The following is a 19,177-nucleotide window of genomic DNA, read 5'->3' as shown; positions in this document are numbered from 1 at the left end:
AACATAAAGACAGACCTTGACACTCTTGCTGCCGTTCTAATGTTTTCTTCATAACAAGAAAATTATGATTTCTCCCATTCTCTTTTTTTTTTTTTTTAATGTCTTCTCAGTTGCTGAGACAGCAGCTGAGGATTCTGATAGTTCTCTGGTTCCTAGTGTCTGATTTTGCAGCACTGTTTTGGAGGTTTGGTTGATTTGGGGCTTCTGACTTAATGCTTTGTCAGGCAGGGACCATAGTGTTACCTTAGTTGCTATAGCCTGGCAGGCTGATTCTGGGAGGTAGAGTCAGCCCTTTTGGCAACAATTTGAGCAGGAGAGTAACAGGGTACCTATGACTTGGGTGGAAACGGGACTGTTTTCAAACTGAATTTGACCTGTGGTTATTTCCAAGCCACCAAATCAGCCAGCATGGCCAGCCACCCTTTATGTCTTCTAGTGGTTTGAATTGGCATTCTAAGGAGAATGCCGGTGCCATTTTTTCTTATTCTGCCATTTGTTTGTGCAGGTGTCATGACTTGCTTTTTGGCTTGGCTGCCAGTGGTTTCTCAGGCCAGTCTGGTTTTCAGGAGCCTTTATGTGAGATCTCTTGGAAGTTGCTGCTTGCAACAGCAGTAGTATTTGCAGAAGTGTTTTGGAGGAGGAGGTACTACAAAGAGCAATTCCTGTCCACCCTCATGGCCAAAAACTTAGGCTTGCTTTAGTGATGTTTGCTTGCCATCAAACTGCCAATGGCATCTAACTAGATCTTGCATGTGTGGCTGTGCTGACACACAAATGTGCACACCGGGAAGAAGTGAATGACCCTTAGCAGTGTGTGGGCCTGACATGCTTACTCACTTTCCCTAAGAAAGGTGAAAGAGTTTAAAAAAATTAATTGTACCACTCAGTTTTAAATCCTTACAAATTAATCCTTATTTAGAGTTTGATCGTTTTTTAAATGTGTACTCAAGAAAATATATACTTTCCAAGCATGAATGTCCTTCTGATTTCTCGCATCACTGAAAGTGTATTAGTCTTTTCAGTCCACTGAATTTTGGGGATCACTCAAGTTAAAAGTCAATGCACTTACCAGTGTCAGAAGACATAAGGTTTTGTGTCTGTGGTTGGGATCCGTTCTCACTACTTTTCCTGTGTGATATTAGCTGAATTTTTTTCAGATTCATATGGCTCAAAAGTATTCAGGTGCTTTCCCAAGGGTAAAAGTTAATTAGATTAAGGAATGGTCTTTAAAAACTGTCATTGACCCAATTCTGGTACTCTTATTTACACAGGTAAGGGCTGTGTAACAACTGTGGGAGGATCAGCCACAAGCCTCAAACAGATGAAACTCATATACTTAAGTCAAAAAGAACATGCGTTTCGTTTCTTTGAACTTGGATTTTTTACATTTTATTGCTGTATGATTAAAACACTGGAACAAAATGGCTTATTTCCTTTTTGCTGCCTTTTTATAGCTACAAGTCCCAATCTGAGTATCTTGTACTTTTTATCAGCATTGCACCTACTCACTGCACCTTGCTTGACTTCAGTGACTGTTGACTGCAGTGGAGGTCTGTTCAATAAAGCAGTCCAGGTCTGGATACAAAAGTAGCAGTCTTACCTGCTCAAGATAAATCTTGGTAGTGACAGATTGTTTTTAAAACCTTTGTGGCTCTTATTACATACACTTAGGCATATTCAGAGAGCAGGGTATATAGCCCAAATTGCCTAATAAGCAAAACTTTTATTAATTTGGAAGTCAGTGGAAAAACTGGTGGAGCTTCACTTGTCCAGGAGACTTAGGAGCCATCAGCTGAGATGCTAAGAAACAGATTTGGTTGTCTGTCTACCAAAGAAACCTGTCCTCTGTGTTGTTCCACAGGTCTGTACCAAACTAACATAGAGCTGCTCAAAAAGTAGACCACAAAAACAAAGGCGGCAGTTTTGCTGTGGTAGGGTTTTAACATCTGTACTGTAGCATGTTGAATCTGTTGGATTCTTTGTGTTTGGAAAATAAGTTTAAAAAATAAAATTAAAAAAACCAAACAAAACCGCTTTCTGAAACTTTGTCGCAGAGATTTATAGATCTCAGTATTTAAAAGTGGGCCTTTACATCACTTCAGGTGCATGCATGCTTAGAAGCATTAACAAATCCTTTAAAATAAATAAACCTCTTGCCCATTGGGTATTTGGGATCAAACAACAAGTTATCCCCTTTTAACCTCAATCACTTCCCTCATACATTTGTCCTGGAGTCCAGGAATGCGCACAACACTTAACAGTATGTCCTGATCCTTCACACACCTTGGGCTTTGCTAAATCAGGGCAGAATGAAGTTCTGAGAGCTGGAGAGCTGAGCCCTTGAGCCAGCAGCCCTGTAGAGGAGATGCCAGCTGCAGTAGTACATAATGCAAGACACCTTTTGGAGAACGAGATGATTCCTGGTGCTAGACCTGGTCATATCCTACCAAAGCTGCAGTTGTTGGCAGGCACAACCTAAAGCTGTGAATTACCATTGAGGAGTTAGTCTGTAGGACACATCAGGAGAGGTGTCTGCATTTTCTGTTACAGTGATTTTCTGTTAGACATTGGCATGTGGACCTACGAGCACCTCTGCTCTGTCATTACATAATAGTCAAAGGATGAACCACTCCAACAAGATACTCACCTGAAATATTGCATAATGTGTGTTTCAGATCATGGGGGTGTGGTGCAGACTGGGCCATACAGTGAGCATGTTTGTGCTGCTTCCCTTGCAGAGGAACAGAAATGTTTCTCTGTTCTGCTTGCTTCCTGTAATCTGCATGTTTACACTTGGTTCAAGTCCTCTAGGAGCTCTTAGGCCATGATGAAATGACTTAATAGAGGAAGTGAAGTGGAAAGACAAGTGGTATCCTCATCCAGGTGTCAGAAGACATAAGGTTTTGTGTCTGTGGTTGACACACTGAGGAGATGGGGCTTCTCCTTGGACTGATACCAACCCGGCTTAAACACTAAAAAGGATAGTGTAATGGTGTAACACACCATTAGGAATCTCCTGGTGGTCTCCTTATGGCAGAAGAGAGTTTTGCTCTTGGAAACCATAAGGATCGCTCTTGGAAACCATAAGGATCATTTCTGATTCTGCAACACTTACTTTCAGGGTTGGTGGCCTAGAAAAAAGTAGAAATCTAAACAGTTGCTCCCAAATGCAGGTTATGTAGATGCAGTTCCAGCCTGTTCCAAGTGCAAATCAGTGCAATCAGTGCACTGGTTATTTCAGTCCTGGAAGTGTTGGAGACCTGTTCGGCAGTTCTGTGCATTTGACCATATAGCAAAGGAATACATGATGCTGCAGACCAGATTCCTCTTTCTGTGTTATTAAACAATTAGCATTTTCAGAATATATAAAAACTATTGGAAGTTGCCTTGACTACCTCATCACTCTTTCATGTCTAAGCACTGTGTTCTTTTCTTTGTATTTTATCTGGGAAAAAAAATGTAATATAGGGTTAATATCCCATTCCCTGGAGTTAAAAAATTTATGTCAGCTCTAAAAGACAATAATAGGGTCTGCTTTGGCAGAGTGATGTTAGAGCCTTAGTCATCCCTTATATGCATCAAAGGAGACACTTGCATTAAATCAAGGCATCAGGTTCTCCAATATCAAAAATGGTCAAAACTCCCTCAAAGGAATGGAAATGGCTATTTTGTCTGCTCATGGGTTAAGCAGGTGAAAATGGTGTGTGTGTCAACTTCATAATGTCTTTTCAATCTCTGGATCAGTGTTGTGTTTAAAAACAGGACAAATTTGGAAACTGAGCTGCAAATGGAAGTTACTGCAGAAACACAGGATAGTAGAGAAATTGAATGTTTTTTAATGTTTTTTAGGGGTGTATTTCTAATTTTCTCATGGAAAGAGTGGGCTTTTTCTGCACCCAGATGGTGCAGTTTACTTTCCTTGAATCCTGTTGAATTTGACTGGCTATAAAGTAAAGCCTGACTTCATCTTTTTCATTGAACTTCAGGACTACTAGAAGTCCCCAGTCTGAAAGCACCCAGGGCTCAAGCGTGGAGGAGCAGCTCACTTAGGCACAGCGTTGTGATTTCAGGACAGAGTTTAAGCCTCAACTCCGTATTCCTTGTTTTTGTGCAGTTGTACTAGATTCATCATGGCTTCTAAGAAACCAGCAATGGCTGTAAACAATATTCTCTTTTCCAAGACCACAGCCTGGTAATTCTTTCCACTGAACAGTAAAATCCAGTACACAGTGTTGATGATAAAGGTGTCAGGGGCTCATGGAGCTCCTGCTGTGATTTAGTTTCCCTCCAACTGCCTCAGCTACCGATGCATTTTGCTAATTACATCATAGATTTTCCTATTGATGAACAGAATCTGAATTAACACGGGAAGCACTAATGTTACCCTTTCACTATTATTGTTGTACAAGAAGCCGTGGCAGATGCTGGCAGTTAGCTACACAAACATTAGTATTAACGATTGGCCATTTGGAATTGGTGACAAACTGCCGGCTGCTGGAATCCTGAGCCTGAAACCAATCAGGAAGTTAATGAGGAGAGAAATTACCAGTGCAGCTTCCCCTTAATTATATTCATGGTAGGCAGGAAGGGAGTGTTGGGGGTGGATCTCAACTCGCATAAGGTTAGGAAGGTCAGAGACCCTTTTACTTGGTTTTTGTATCTACTGCAAATTGCAATGTTGCAACCGTTCCTAGCACTGCATTAGTTTTAAATTTCGTAAGATTTGGCCTCAGCCTTGGGCTGCCCGAGCCAAGGCCTTAGGTCTATAGGCAGGTAGCTTCCTTGTGGGTGGACGGATACAGCCCCCAGACCTGAAGTTGTTTTCTTCCCATTGTTTCTCCCGCTGTTTACCTTGGCGGGAGGAGGGAGACCAGCACCCCAGCGTGCGCGAGGGAACAACTCGCCGGTCTTCCCAGAGAGGGGAGATCTGTGTGAGTCTCCTCTGGTCGGGGCCAGGGATGTCTCAGGCACTGTGGTTTTTTTCTCTCTTTCCCTCACTCGCAGTGTTTTCGCCGCCCAGCAGCCAGGATTCCGGCCTGGGGTGCCTGTCGAGCAGCAGCGAGAGCGCCAAGGGGGACCTGGAGTGCGAGCCCCCCGCGGAGCCCGGCAACTTCGCGATGAGCCCGGTCCAGGAGGGCGGCGAGTAGTAGCGGCGCGGCGGCCCTCGCCCGGGGCAGGGCGGTACAGCAGCAGCGTTCTCGGTTTGCTTGTTCTGTTCGGGGGTTGCGGGGGACGGGCGGGGGGTGTTTGGTTTCTTCTTCCCAGGTGCGGGGCGGGACGCCAGCTTCCCCGGGGGCCGCCGTGGGGCCTCGCCGCCGCCGCCGCCAGGGCCGGCTGACGCATCGTGCTGCCGAGAAGCCAGCGCGGTGCCTCCGCCGCCTGCCTCAGGGGCGGGGGGGCCGCCGTCGGGCAGAGGCGAGGAGAGCCTCGCCGAAATGCGGGCAGGGGCTCCGGGTAGCGGGAGCCAAGATAACCGGGAGTCCTGTGCCGGCCCCTCCCTGTGCAGGGACCCATAACTCATCTGTGGGAAACATCATCCTATTAAGTCTTCCTGACGGTTCCTTACAGGCTAACGCTGCTGCTTGGTCTGGGAGTTTTCTTCTCTTGTCGCCAAATTAACATATTTTGCATATTACAGTTGAGTGCCTTGCCTTAGATTGCAGTCTAAACTGCAAGTAAGTAAGTCCCCTAAGAGTTGCCATGAGTTTTGGCTTTTGTTATTTTGTTAAAAATGGGCTATGGTGTTCTTTCCTCCTGTTACCAAAGCCAATCTGAAATTAAACTAGTCTAGAAAAATTCATTGTTCTCTGTAGTTGCAGCTGTACCTGAAATAAAAATGTTATTGATGACTGAATTTTCTTGTGAGTATATTTGTTGAGCTGTATTAAAACAGAAAAAAAAGAAATTACTTGTATTTTCTTCGCTCTCTGCTTTGAAAACATCTATTTGATTTCACCCCCATCTGTTGTAATCAATAACCTGACCATCTTGTTTTTTATTAAATGCACTTACTCTTAATTTCATCCACCAGTGGTTTTAGAGAGAATAATGTGGAGTTACCTATATAGGTTTGACATTATAAATCACTTCTTGAGGCTGAATCTTATAGCGGTATCGATTGATCCTGATATATCACAGAAATTTACTGTCACTTCTGTTTTCAATTAAAGATACAATCAGTCAGATAATGACTTAATTGGATTTTACAGAAGATTGAGTTTTATTGTCCAGTGCTTTACGAGTTTAGTTAAGGAAGATCATTTTATCACACTTGTCAGCCTGCTCCCGCGGCTCCGTGCCCTTCTGCCGCTGCCACCGCCGTGTCGGCGGCGCGGCTCCCCGGAGGGCACGGCAGGCGGGACCCGGACGGAGGCAGGTGCTTCTCTTCCACCCCTGCTCTGTCAGTACTCAGGCCTTGCTGAAATACAGCTTCTTAATTCCTGGAGAAGGTTTCACGGCTCCCTTCCGCTCTCCCCTTCCCGTCTCCGAGCGCAAAGCATCCCGAGTAGCGCCGCGGCGGGGACCTGCCAGCGCCGGAGGGTGCTTCCTGCCGCGGACGGGGTCTGCCTGCTGCCGAGCTCGGCGCACCCTCCGGGAGCGAGGGGCCGCCTCGCTGCCCCGGGGGAGCCGGGGATGGCCTGCCCCGCACGGCGCTGGGGGTGCATGCCCCTCGGTGAAACTTGTGCCGCTGGCGGCCTTGGCCTGTTTGTAGTTGCCCGGCTGAGTGGGGAGCAGCCCTGGGGACAAACGTTCCCACTGTGGCACACGGGGGAAAAAAAGCCTGCTCTTTATGTAGACCAGTGTGGGACCTGGTTGGTGACAAGGGCGTTGAGAGTAAGTTATGGGGGGAACAAACAGCATCCTTCAGAAGACGGGCAATCCTGCCTGGAGCACCAAGTTTTGGAGAGTAATTCAAGTTCAGCACGGGGAGGAACTTCGCTGGAAAGGATCGCCGATGAAGGACGGCTGAGCAGCTCACGCCCCACCCCACCAAGAGTGGGAAGATGCGGGGTGATGTCCCGGGAAAGTCTGGGCCCCCTGCCGTGGGAAGGCGGTGGCTGTAGCTGGGAGCGGCGGCCCGGCTGGATGCTGGCCCGGCTCGGCTGCCCTGTGGCAGGACGGGGCCGGCTGCGCGCCGCTGGCACTTCTCCCTGGCCTGTCCGTGGGTGCTCTCTATTTGCACGGCCCGGGACGTTCCGCCTTTTGATCTCTGGGGCTCCTCCGAGCAGAACTGACGTGGGTGTTGCATGGAGCACGGAGACTTTTCACGGGCTTTTTGGAGTTTGGGGCAATTTGGGGTTTGGTTGGATTTGGTTCGGTTTGTCTGTGTCTGTGGTTGGTTTCTTTGTTGCTATTGTTTTGTTTCTGTTCCCTTTTTTGGTTGGGGGTTTTGTGGTTGGGGGTGTTGTTTTGTTTGTTCGTTTGTTGTTATTATTTTGTTTTCCCACCGCACCACAAGTCACCCTCTTCGCAAGTATCTCTAGCTGGTTGGTAAGCACTGACCTTTATTAATGCTACTCCTCTCAAAAACCGCGTTCCTCGCCCCTCTCCGGGCAGCTTTGCTAGTTTGCGTGAGACCCTGTGCGGAATTCACATTTTCCTCGAAGTCTTCCATGAAAGTTTCGCCCCGCCCTAGCGTGACGCCCCACCACACAGCCCAGCAGAGCTGGCATTTTGCTCCTCTACCTCCTTACTGTGTGCCCTCACAGGCGGTCAGAGACACCGAGAGTCACTCTCCGAGCGGGAAATCATGCCTAATTTATTCCTGCCTTCTCCTTGTAACGCCGGTAATGCCTTAAAGCAGTTCGGGCGAGGCGAACTAATCCTGTCGTTCGCACTCGCTCAAGTGGTCACCAGCATCCCGCGAAAGCCCTCTCCCCAAAAGCTTATTTTATAGCAGTGCAAGCACTACCGAACACTCCCTCCGGCCCGACCCCCTGCTCCGCCCGTAGTACGCGGAGGACGGCGGGGCACCGCGGCGCAGCAGACCCTGCGGCCGCCCCTGTCCGCCCGGCAGAGATGCGGCACACGGCGGGTTCCAGCGGCTGGGCGGTAGCGCCGAGTCCTCCGGATGGCTCCACATCGAAAAGTCGCTAAATGCCAGCGGATTCGGGCCGGTTTCCAGCCCGTCCCCCGCTCTGCCCGGTTGGCAGGGGTTCTTTGGCCCGTTGGCTGAGCCGGTCTTTTCCGCTAAATGTTATTTGCAGCATATGTTTCGCACATTCATTCTCTTTCGGTCTATTATTCTGGGCGCTAACTGCTAACACCTCATTGTCACCTTGAAATTTCCTCTGCTGTTTTGCAATTAAAAGCTTAATAGCCCTGGAAACGGAGTTCATGTGGCGCAGTTTACCATCGCCACTTCGTCTGAAAAGCTTTCTGCTGGGATCCCATTATGTGCTTGAATAAACCTTTTCGGCGAGCAGAAATGGGAACCGGGGTTGTCAGGTGTTGGGTTACAATGGACTTTCAGGCAGGGGACGTTTTGCTAACATAAATACGAATCTGGCCCTATGGGTAGGTGTTGTCAACTACTAGGACATGGAAATACTAGGACATGGAAACCATTTCCATCAAATATGAGAAAAGGATTACAGTATTATATCAAACTAGTATTTCAGCCTAAACGCCCGATGTGCAGCCAAGCGAGAGAGGGGCCCCCGGTCCTCCGCCAACCTACCGCCGCGTTGGGCACCTCGGCTCGGGATCTGGCAGCCGCCCGGCCGGCTGCGGTGGCGGACGCGCTCCGCAGGACCCACTCCGGCTAGTGGGGAAGTTGGGTTTTCCACTATGATCACCACCGCCTCAGGCAGTTGCACCCCGTTTCTTCGTTTAGAGGGAACGGATTTCCAAGAGTGGGTGCGCACCACCTTGCTTAATTTTGTGATAGTTGAATGGGTGGTCCTCTTCTTTCTTTTTCTCGCCTCGACTGGGACTCCCGAGTGCGCAAGAGGCCCCGCGGGGGAGGCCAGTTGCGAGCTGCAGGGTTCAGTGCATGCAAAAAAATTATGTTCTACTGACAGAAAATGCACTGCTCCCCGTATCTGATCCGATTAATCTCCTTGGCTCGGTGCGATTTACAGGTGGAGTGCTCATCCTTCTCACACCCCGCGCCCAGCCTGGTGGAGAAAGATCATGCTGAATCACTCTTCCTTTAGAAGTAGAAAAGTAACGAGGAAAGAGCCTAGTAATGAAATACCACGCAAATACCTTCGTACACTGTGTCTTTTATTCTCTCCGGCGAAATACTTCCCGAGTTTTAAATCTGATTTCCTTATTACGTAGCCTCGCTAAAATCTTTATTTCGTGTAGCGGTTATGGTGGAAAGATGCCTGGGAAGAGCAGGGGAGGTCCTGAGGCAACGAAATGGGTTCGGGTCCAAGCAGCAGCCCTGCGGACGCTGCGCCGCGGGCAGATGAACGCTTGCGGTAAATTTGTTTACCCCAGTAAAAAAACATATAACTTTTTTGGGTTTTTTTCCACCAATATATTACGTTTGGATTCAAGGTTCTCGCTGCCACACGGGAAATACGCGTGTTTCACCGAGAAACCCCTCCGCGTAGGGAAATGCAGAACACAAGTCCGCAGCATCAGACATTATCATTTAGGTTTCAAGCAACCTGACTTGCCGTGAATTTCACGTTCCTTCCTATAGCCACCGTTTGCGTTTGAGTAGCTGTCTTGCGGCGGGATGCAGGAGAGGCAGCGGGACCCCACGGGGGCAGGTGCCTACCGCGGCTCCCCAGCTCTGCGGCGCGATCCCGCAGGGACGCGGCCGCAGACCGATTCCGCCCAGTTGTTGAGGGCAGTTCCTGGTTCCGGACAGCTCCTGCTCCGAGCATCTCTTTGCAGCTGCAAAACTTTGACAAAACTTTGATCTCCACTCCCCGCCACTACCTCGCGACGCTGGGCCACAGGCGGTAGCAGCCATACGCCGTGCCGCCGAAGCCAGGGGGGCTTTCGAGGCGGGGCCGACGCAGAGCCCGGAGAAACCTCCTAGACCCCGCTCATCTCTCAGCCCCGGGTGCTTTCGGGGCGTGAGCCGTGAGGAGGCAGGGCGTGGGTGGCAACAACCGAGCTCCCGGTCCGCTCAGGGACGAACCCCTTCGGCACGGCACGGGCATCGCCGCCCCGACGGCGGGGCAGAGCCCCCCCGCCGCCGTTTCCCTCCCTCCCTCTCTCCCTCCCTCTCGTCCTCTATCTTTCTCTCCCTCCATTCCCCTGTCGGCGCCGGGGAAGGAGGGTGGCGGTGGCAGCGCTCTGCCCGCCGGTGCCACCGCGGCGGGCGGTGCCTCTTCCCGCCGGCCTGGGGTTGAGCCGCGCCCCCCGCAGAGCCCGCGGGCAAAGCCGCCCGCCTCCTCTCCTCCATCGCCCCGGCCTCCGCCCGCCCTCGCTGAGGCCTGCTGCACCCCGGAGCCGGCCGGGCTCCTCCCGCGGTTATGAACGGCTATGGCTCCCCGTACCTCTACATGGGCGGCCCGGTGTCGCAGCCACCGCGGGCTCCGCTGCAGCGGACGCCGAAGTGCGCCCGGTGCCGCAACCACGGCGTGCTGTCCTGGCTGAAGGGCCACAAGCGCTATTGCCGCTTCAAGGACTGCACCTGCGAGAAGTGCATCCTCATCATCGAGAGGCAGCGGGTGATGGCCGCGCAGGTGGCGCTCCGCCGGCAGCAGGCCAACGAAAGCCTGGAGAGCCTCCTCCCGGACTCCCTGCGCTCCCTCCCCGGGCCCCCTGGCAACACCGAGCCCCCCACGCCGCCGCCGGGGCCGTCGCCCTGCGCTGCGCCGCCGCGGACCCCCGCCGAGCTGGCCGCCGCCGCCGCCCTTCGCTGGGCCGCCGAGCCGCCTCCCGCGCTCCCGGGGCCGCTCCCCAAGGCAGGTGAGGCCGGGCCGGGCACCGCGGCAACGGGGCAGGAGGGAGAGGGAGGGCTGGGATCCGGCCTGCGGGTTTTTGGGGGATGGGGCCGGAACGACTAAAGCCGACGGGCTCTGTGGGAAGGGAATGGAGAAGAATTCCGTCGGGTACACTTTATCGCTCTTAAAAAGCATGGAGCCGCAAAGTGACCGGCCCGCTCCCCAGCCAGAATTGCGTCCACCGAGACAAGTAGAGGGGACCCACGAACGTCGCGGCTGCCAACCGGCTCCCCGACGTGCCGCTTCTGGGCCCGTTCCTCAGGTCTGCCGAGAGCGGGCCGCGTCCCGCGTGGATCACAGCAGCATGTCCTTCTGCTTCTCCCGGTCCCGCTCCCGGAGTCGCTGTCCGGCTCCCCGCACCCCGGGCACCGGGCTGCAGGACCTCGTCCGGGACAAGACCTGTACAGAGAGCCTAGGACCAAAAGAGGCGCCAGGAGCAGGAAGGCTTCTGCGAAGCTGTGACGACCGCGGGAAGCGGAGTGGTGGCCGGGGATGAGCGGGGCAGCCCAGTCCTCCTGCGCAGGCCTGTCCCTTCGGGTCGCGTCCGGGGCGGCTTGTGCGAGGTCGGGGGTGCCGAAACTACCGCCTGCAATGGGCACCTTGTGAGCGCGACCTGTCGGTAGTACACATTTCTGAAGGCAAAACTAACACTCTGGAACCGCAGTCGCGTTCCGTCCATTGTCTGAGCGGGAGCTGAGAGTCTTTCACGATAGGGATGTTGGGCAGGCAGGCTGCTGCCCCGGGCCGAGAGTGGCGAGCCCTGTGCTGCCGCCGCGCGGGCCCGTGTGCGCTATGGAGCCAGTCCGGCAGGGCTCCAGCGTGGGTCTCTGCTCCTCCAGCACCGGAGCGGACACGCACCGGGCCCGAGGCGGCGGCACGGCTGAGTCCGACACTGGCGTGGATGCCGGTGGTTTGGGACCCGCTTCTCATTTTCCGGCCCTTGGTACCACCTGCCTGCCCTCCGGCAGCCCCCTCCCCCACATCTCGGCGCAGTTCCGCCGGCCGCTCCCCAGGGCCGGGCATGGGGGTCTTTCCCCAAATTTCCCACTGGTGGTAGCCTCCCGCCGGCGCGGACGCTCTCCGCACACGCGGCGGCGCCTGGCCGAGACCTCCTCCCTGCGTGCAGGTAGCGGGCGATAAGGCCGAGGAGGTGGGGAGAGAAGAGGAAAAACCCGCCTTATTTCTTCGAGAAAATGAAAGTTCCATCCGCCAGCACGATATAAATCTGCCAGATAGGAATGATATTAACTTGCACGCTCAACTTTCCTTCACCCTGATGTATGAAGTTCCCGGTTTAAAAGATTACAGTAATCACGGGAGGAGAGTGTAAATCGAATCTGATAGCAATAACTTTTGGGGAAGGTCAGGCTCAAGTGAAATGTTACCAAGCAACAGGCATTTTGTTTGCAAAATACAATCGAAGTGTATTGATGAGAAATTCTTCCTTGCCAGCCAGTCAGCACTTTCTGATAATAGCTTTACGGAGCGAAAAAAAACCCAAACAAACAACAAAACATAACGTAGGTCTCCATAAATCAAGCCCCTCGGCGCTGCCCTTGCCCCCGTCCCCACCCACAGTGAGGCCGGGCTGGGGGGACCGGGGTACCCCGGGACCACCGGGGAGCCTTTCGGATCACACAGACATCACCCAGTCAGTGGTCCCCAGTCCCTGATTGTCACAGACGGCTTTTCCCCTCACTTTTTATGAACATGAGAATGCATGAGAGCAAGGTGGAAAATTGTCTCCTTAGAGATTCCTGCTGTCACCTTCCACCAGACACTGTTTAAACACACGACTTGCTTATTTCCAATTTTCCTGCGTGCTCTGAGCAACAGGGTTTTCTCTTTTCTCTCCTTCCATTAACTGTATTAAAATCGCCGTAAAAACAGAGGATAAACCTCCTGTCTACCCGGTTTCTAAAACACACACACTCCTTCCTCCAAGAGGACGTTACTCTCGTGAAAAGTTTTTCATTGGCGAAGGGATATTTCCCAATATATGGTGCAATCAGATCCGTTTGCTTTTATTCCCGCTACAATCGGCCATTTCGGTAGGACAGTTGCGAAGCTCTGAAACTACCCTTGTTGCATCTGCCTCTGCTAACCTGGAATGGTTTCTCCTCCTGATACTGTGCTCAGGAACTTCCCTTGCCCACAGGAGTGCGTGTTATATTTGTCTTAGTAGTAGTTATCAAGGCTTGTAAACAATATAATGCTATATTTGTCGTCTGATATTTCAGAGCTGGTTTCTTAATGCAGTGCAGCTGTCTACCTGTTAATTTGAGAACAATGATTAGTCTCCTACAGAGTATTTAGATCTTTGAATATAGGGAAGAAAGTCTGAAGTGAAAGTAATTAAAACCAAAACCTAAACAAAGCCCCAACAACCAAAATCAAGCTAACGAACACCCCACTCTTCCAAACAGACAGCAAAAGTAAAAAAATCAAACCCAAAGCAAACAAAAAAGCCGCCACCAAAAACATAGCCTTAGCTTTATGTGCAGTTATGTTAGTTCTGGTATCAGCCTTTCCTAATAATGCAACTCAGGTAGCAGGTACTTTTGAGATACAGGAAAATCTGTGCTGAGAAAAAAGCTGTCCTAAGAATCAAAGAACAAGAAGCTGTTTTAATACAGACTCAGCAGTGGGAATATCGAAAAAACAAATTTCGTTCCAGAATATTAGACAAAGTTTTCCAGACAAGTTATTAACCTGAGAACAGCTTTTCCATCTCATTTATTTTACTTTTATTTGGCCCCTTTACAACATTTGACTCAGGATTATTAATGTATACATGGTCAAGAAGAATTGGGGTAAATATTGGGCTGAATTCGTATTGTATTTTACTGTAAATGCATGTACGGTTCTCCCACTGTTCTCTTTCATGCGTATCTGTATTTGCACTGCATCTCTGATCTGGGCTGGTATCTCTCCCTGCATGCATATTATTAGGTGAATATCCCCATCTTTTATATTGGGAAAATATTTTATATAAGGAAAATAGTTTCCTTACTATTTCCAGGAATTAAAAACTGGATACTTCAATGCAGGTAATTTGAAATAGAAGGTGTTGGGGGGAAAACACCCCCAACACACACACACACACACACACACACACACACACACACACATGTACACACATGCAACAAAACAACCTCCCCCTAAAAGACAAAACAAAAATCCAAACCCAGAGCCACAGAAAGAAACAACCCTCCAAAACCAAAACTCCACAGAAAGACAGGAACAAAACAAGAAAACCCCCTCCCCCTAACAAAAAAACCCCCCCCCCCCAAAAAAAAAAAAAAAAAAAAAAAAAGCAAACCAACAAAATACAACCACCATCAGAAATACAGCAAAAAACCTCAGAGCTCACACAGGACAAAATATAATACCCAAAACCGCAAAAAATATCTGAGGAGGAGACTTCTTTCTTGAAGCCGAGAATATCCTCGTGTAAAACTTAGGAATTATGAAAAGCAAAAAAAGCTTTGGTGAAGAGCAGTATGTTCTAAACACAAAATTATTTTTGTACCTGAAAATAAAAACATTTGTAATTATACATGCATATAATATTCCTAAAATTCAGTGTCCACGTAGGGACGTTTGCAATGATTCTTCACAAATTTTTATTTATTTGACAATGGCTATTTCACATCTTCACAAATTTTTGTTTATTTGACGATGACTATTTTGTGCCGGTTTTAAACGAACGTAAATCCCGGTCGCGGCGGTTCCCATGAAGGGTTGGGGGCAGTCCCCGGAGCTCGCCTGATCGGGAAAGGGTTGTTTAAAGCAGTTAAAGCGCAGCCTCCAGACAGGGGAGCCCCGAGGGCCGGGCAGGTGAGCGGCCAGCTGCCGTGCGACACTCGGGCCCCGGCGTGTGACAGCTCCAGCCCGGCATGGAGCTGCCCGACACCGGCAGCCAGAAGTGCTCTCAAAGAGGGAAAAATACAGCAGCCTCCATGCTCAGTGGTAGCCAGCAGAGGGTAATTCTCTGTGTGTTAATAGCACCACTTTGATTTAAAATCAACGAAATCTTGTTTTCCGGGTCTGCCCCTGCGAGTATCAGAGCCCAGTGAGATGTGTTGCTATGACCTGTGCTGTATGAGGAGACTGCCCCTGCACAAAAGCTAAGAGCCAGCGTCTTGTGTGGTCTCCTGATGATAAAGAGGCAAAACTCAGTGGGACAAGTTTTCAGAAATTGATGAAAATTTTTTAGGCAAGCCTCATAAGAATATTTTTAAGGGTACAGAAAATGAAGAAAATCTGAAATATCCTGAAAATAACATTTTGTAAGGATCAGGGGATATATTTGAGATAACTTACCTGATCTGAGGGTGTTTATTTGTTTGTTTGATTGTTGGTTTTTTAAAACAAACATATTTTCTCCACAGCCGTACTTGCTCTCATCCCATAAAGATACACTCTAAACATGAGCATGAGGTAATTCTGAAATATGTTCTCCTTGCTTTCAGTCCATTTGGTGATATTAATCATCACTGTGCACTTTATTTTTGTGAAAATTTGGGCTATCATCTTCCTTAAATAGCTTCTCTAACTATGTCAAGATAGGGACAAGGTAGTTGGATGTCCTCAGACTGCCTGCTAAGCCTTGAATGTATAAATAGTCCACTCACCAAGATTTGTAATAAATACGTAGTGAAAGGATTTGAAGAGAAAGCTAGTGTGAGTCTTATGTTTTCTCAATAATGGATGAGCTGTGCCAATATCTTAGCACCTCCTCAAAAGGATGCACGTGCCAGTTTGCTGTCGGCAAGCAATTCCTGCATTCTGCTTTGGCTGCTAAAGCAAGATTGATGCGCTGAACGTATGAGAAAGAGGAAATGTACATGGCCTTCTCACTAATATAAAACATGCAGAGTTACTGCTTCCCTGTTTGCACATGACAGGCAGCATACCAGTGTTAAAACCGGTTGCCAAAATGGGTTATCCTGCTGAAGGAGAGAGGTTTTTGTAAGAGCATCTGTATTCCTCAGCTACACACCTATCTTCCACAGCCCATATTAGCAGCATCTCACATCTCTGTAGGGTGGCCCATTGTTTCTACCAGGTACAGCCATCCTCATGAGGAGAACCTTCCTTTGCCGTGCTCACACTGTCAGGCTGTGCTCTGCCAGGATCTCTTTATTTATAGCTCCCACTGTGGTGAGCACAGTGGCTTCTCGCTCAGCTCAGGCTTTCTCACACCCTGACTTCTTTCTGTCTAGTAGCTAAATTCCATTAATAGTCTTTTTTTCATGCTGATCCGTTAAATGTTAAGCTTAGCCCACTAACTGATGAGCAGATGCCCTGCCTGTTCCTGCAGTGAGAGGAAGGTAGGAGATGGTGAGCAGTGAGGCTCAGGTGCTTGCACACCTCTAGCTCCATCTCTAACTGCTTCCATCTTGGTTGGGCAGGTGGGATCATCAGCACATTTTAGGAAATGCTTCTTACAGTTACTTTATCTAGTTGGGTGTTTGTCAGGGGCTTGGAAAACTAAGCAAATAGTTGTATTGGTTTTTGCAGATAGTCCTTCCCATTAGTGTGTTCAAAATCACTACCCTGTGTGGTTAAAGTAGACTGTCAGCCGCAGCTTAGACAGCGATCCTTGCCCCAAGCATTGGTGCTTCCCAAGAATGTAAACATTCTGCTCAATGAGGAAGGCCAGCAGAACTGTGTTCTTGGGAAATAACAATGAACAATCTCAAGCAAGTACATTGATCCTCTTTTGCATAAGCAAGCATCCTTCCCTTCTTGACAACAAGCAGTCTTATTTCAAAGAGTTCCATACTCTGGTCAGGCATTACAAAGAGTGTTGAGTGTCCATCTTGAGACAGCATGGTCAATGGGCTTGTTTTCAGCTCCATACTCAGCTCTCATCCTTCTTAGTTTAGTACACAGAAAGCAAGATACCTGGAACAATTGCTAAGAGAGGTTGTGAGGAATAATTCCTCATCCTTGGAATTATTTAAAACTCAGCTAAGCAGGGATATGAGCAACCTGTTCTTTGTCTAAGACTGTTCCCACTTTGAAGAGGATGTTGGACCAAATGCCTTCCAGATGTCTTTTCCAAACCAGACTTTTCTAGAATATCTGCTTGGATGGTACAAGGCATCAGTCATACTTAAGGGTTTAGAGGAAAAGCTGCAATTCCTCCTGTGGGAAGAACTGATTTCTGCTGGAGGGATCAGTTTCTTCAGAACTGGAATACATTTATTTGTTTGAAGGCTCTTTAAACCTTCAATCTCTAGTCATAATGGAGTGGTTCCACAAATGCTGTTGGAGCTGCAGGGGAATTTTCATCTCCTAAGTGCCCTCTTCAGCTCACAGATAATGAGATGGTGCTAGTGAGGTCTTATGATGTGAAAGTGCTGAAGTTCCTCTGAGAAGTCTTGTAGTCGGGTGGTGTGTTTATTGCCTTGTAACCTTGTAAGTGAGAAAGGATAGATATAGCACTTTTGATGCAGCAGAAAAATGATCACATTCTTGGCTTGCACATGGGAGAATGAGAGTATGTCTAGATCAGGACACGTTATCCTTTTGCAGTTTTATTCTCATGGCATGTTGCAAAGATACCTTAATTTTTGCAGGGTCTCTGAGAAAAAGCACTTTTTCCCCCTTAGAGTCCTGGTCTGTTCATTTTAAGAAGACAGCATCCTCAAGTCTCTGTAAAAGCTTTTGTCCTCAGTTTTCTGTTAACTTCTCTGACTTCTCTTTGCAGACGTGAATGAGGAGCGGTTGGGTGATGCCAGTGGAGCAGACAATGCTGAGACCTACAGTGACAAAGACACAGACCAAAGGAGTTCCCCAGACATGACTAAAGCCAAAAGTTGTTTCAATCCCGAAAGCCCTGAAATTGTTTCAGTGGATGAGGTCGGTTTTGCAGTTCAGAAAAATGCTGGGAGCACAGAGAACCGTCCAGAGAGCCCCAAGTACCACCCAGAGCAGAACCACCTCCTGATAGAAGGTCCTTCTGGGACAGTTTCTTTACCATTCAGTTTGAAAGCAAACAGACCCCCACTTGAAGTCTTGAAAAAGATTTTCCCTAACCAAAAGCCAGCTGTGCTAGAGTTGATCCTGAAGGGGTGTGGCGGTGACCTGGTGAGTGCTGTAGAGGTTCTCCTATCCAGTCGGTCTTCAGTGGCCAGTGGAGAGAGAACTTCTGCAGAATCGGATGGTCTTGTTTTGCCTTCCAATGGGCATATTTTTGAACACACGCTGAGTTCCTATCCTATTTCATCTTCCAAGTGGTCTGTGGGCTCTGCATTTAGGGTTCCCGACACTCTGAGGTTCTCTGCTGATTCCAGTAATGTTGTGCCAAATCCTCTAGCTGTACCCTTGCAGCACCCGTTCCCTCAGCCACCACGCTATCCGCTGATGCTGAGAAACACTTTGGCGAGAAACCAGTCCAGCCCATTCCTGCCCAACGACGTCACCCTGTGGAACACCATGACATTGCAGCAGCAGTACCAGCTGCGGTCCCAGTATGTCAGTCCTTTCTCTGGCAACTCAGCCGCTGTTTTCCGAAGCTCACCTGTCCTTCCTTCCCGCTCGTCAGAAGATCCTAGGATTTCAATTCCTGATGATGGTTGCTCAATTGTGTCTAAGCAACCAATTTACACAGAAGATGAGTATGAGGACAGGTCTGATTCTTCAGACTCAAGAATACTCAACACATCTTCTTAGACTGACATTTGACATGTGACAGCTAAGCGATACTCACAGTGCAGCTGAACTACTGGCCCCTAAGAGGAGGGACATGTACTCTACAAAACTCTTGCAATTGTATTAAAAAGTTGCTTGGTATTGTACTATAGCAATAAAGACGTAACTTATTTAATTTCTTGCACTTCACTGGATAATGCCAAATAGCAATACTCCGGCTTTAGTGCTGAGTGTGTGTTGCAAAGGAAGACTTTATGGCTACCAGTTATGGGACTCTAGAAGACTCATAATGGAAACAGAAGCCCAAGGTCTACTTTGTTCCTTAACTCAGAAAAATGGGGATGTTAAACTAGAATACTTGAATGCTGTTTTATAATTGAGAGTTCCTCAGGACATAAGAAATCAAGCAAACATAGTTCAATTGCAAATGAACTAAAAAAAGGATGTTATAATCTTATGCCAGTGATCGTCCTTACAGTGAAAGAAAAGACAGAAGAAAGAAATACACGCATGTAACTAACATGAGCTGCTTCTGTGCTGTTTGAGCTTGGACACTTTTCAGAGAAATATTATTAAGAGTTATTCTTTTCCCATGGCTA

The 19,177-nt window shown here is 48.9% G+C and overlaps 2 protein-coding genes across 2 annotated transcripts in view; both read left to right on the top strand.

Moving 5' to 3' along the window:
• The window catches only part of DMRT1 (doublesex and mab-3 related transcription factor 1), a 57,925-nt gene extending 52,778 nt beyond the window's left edge, over nt 1-5,147 (top strand). Inside the window, exon 5 of the mRNA XM_041426925.1 lies at nt 5,005-5,147. Coding sequence (XP_041282859.1) covers nt 5,005-5,147 — 143 coding nt within the window. The remainder of the gene's footprint in view (nt 1-5,004) is intronic.
• A 5,292-nt stretch (nt 5,148-10,439) lies between these two features.
• DMRT3 (doublesex and mab-3 related transcription factor 3) lies at nt 10,440-18,791 on the top strand. Its single transcript, XM_041426944.1, has 2 exons — nt 10,440-10,878; nt 17,635-18,791. The coding sequence occupies exons 1-2, from the start codon at nt 10,440-10,442 to the stop codon at nt 18,597-18,599; spliced, it is 1,404 nt and encodes a 467-aa protein (XP_041282878.1). The 3' UTR covers nt 18,600-18,791.
• Nucleotides 18,792-19,177: the final 386 nt, after the last annotated feature.

The sequence above is a fragment of the Onychostruthus taczanowskii genome, unplaced genomic scaffold (genome assembly GCF_017590055.1).
Source record: "Onychostruthus taczanowskii isolate IOZ18803 unplaced genomic scaffold, ASM1759005v1 scaffold96, whole genome shotgun sequence".
NCBI classification, from domain to species: domain Eukaryota; kingdom Metazoa; phylum Chordata; class Aves; order Passeriformes; family Passeridae; genus Onychostruthus; species Onychostruthus taczanowskii.
Note: the sequence above shows the minus strand (reverse complement) of the source record. Positions and strands in the feature narration are given on the sequence as shown.

Excerpts from the sequence above, each read along its gene's own strand:
- DMRT3 (XM_041426944.1), top strand. The coding sequence starts at position 10,440 with ATGAACGGCTATGGCTCCCCGTACCTCTACATGGGCGGCCCGGTGTCG. Across the intron at positions 10,879-17,634 it reads GGGGCCGCTCCCCAAGGCAG|ACGTGAATGAGGAGCGGTTG; the intron begins GTGAGGCCGGGC and ends TTCTCTTTGCAG.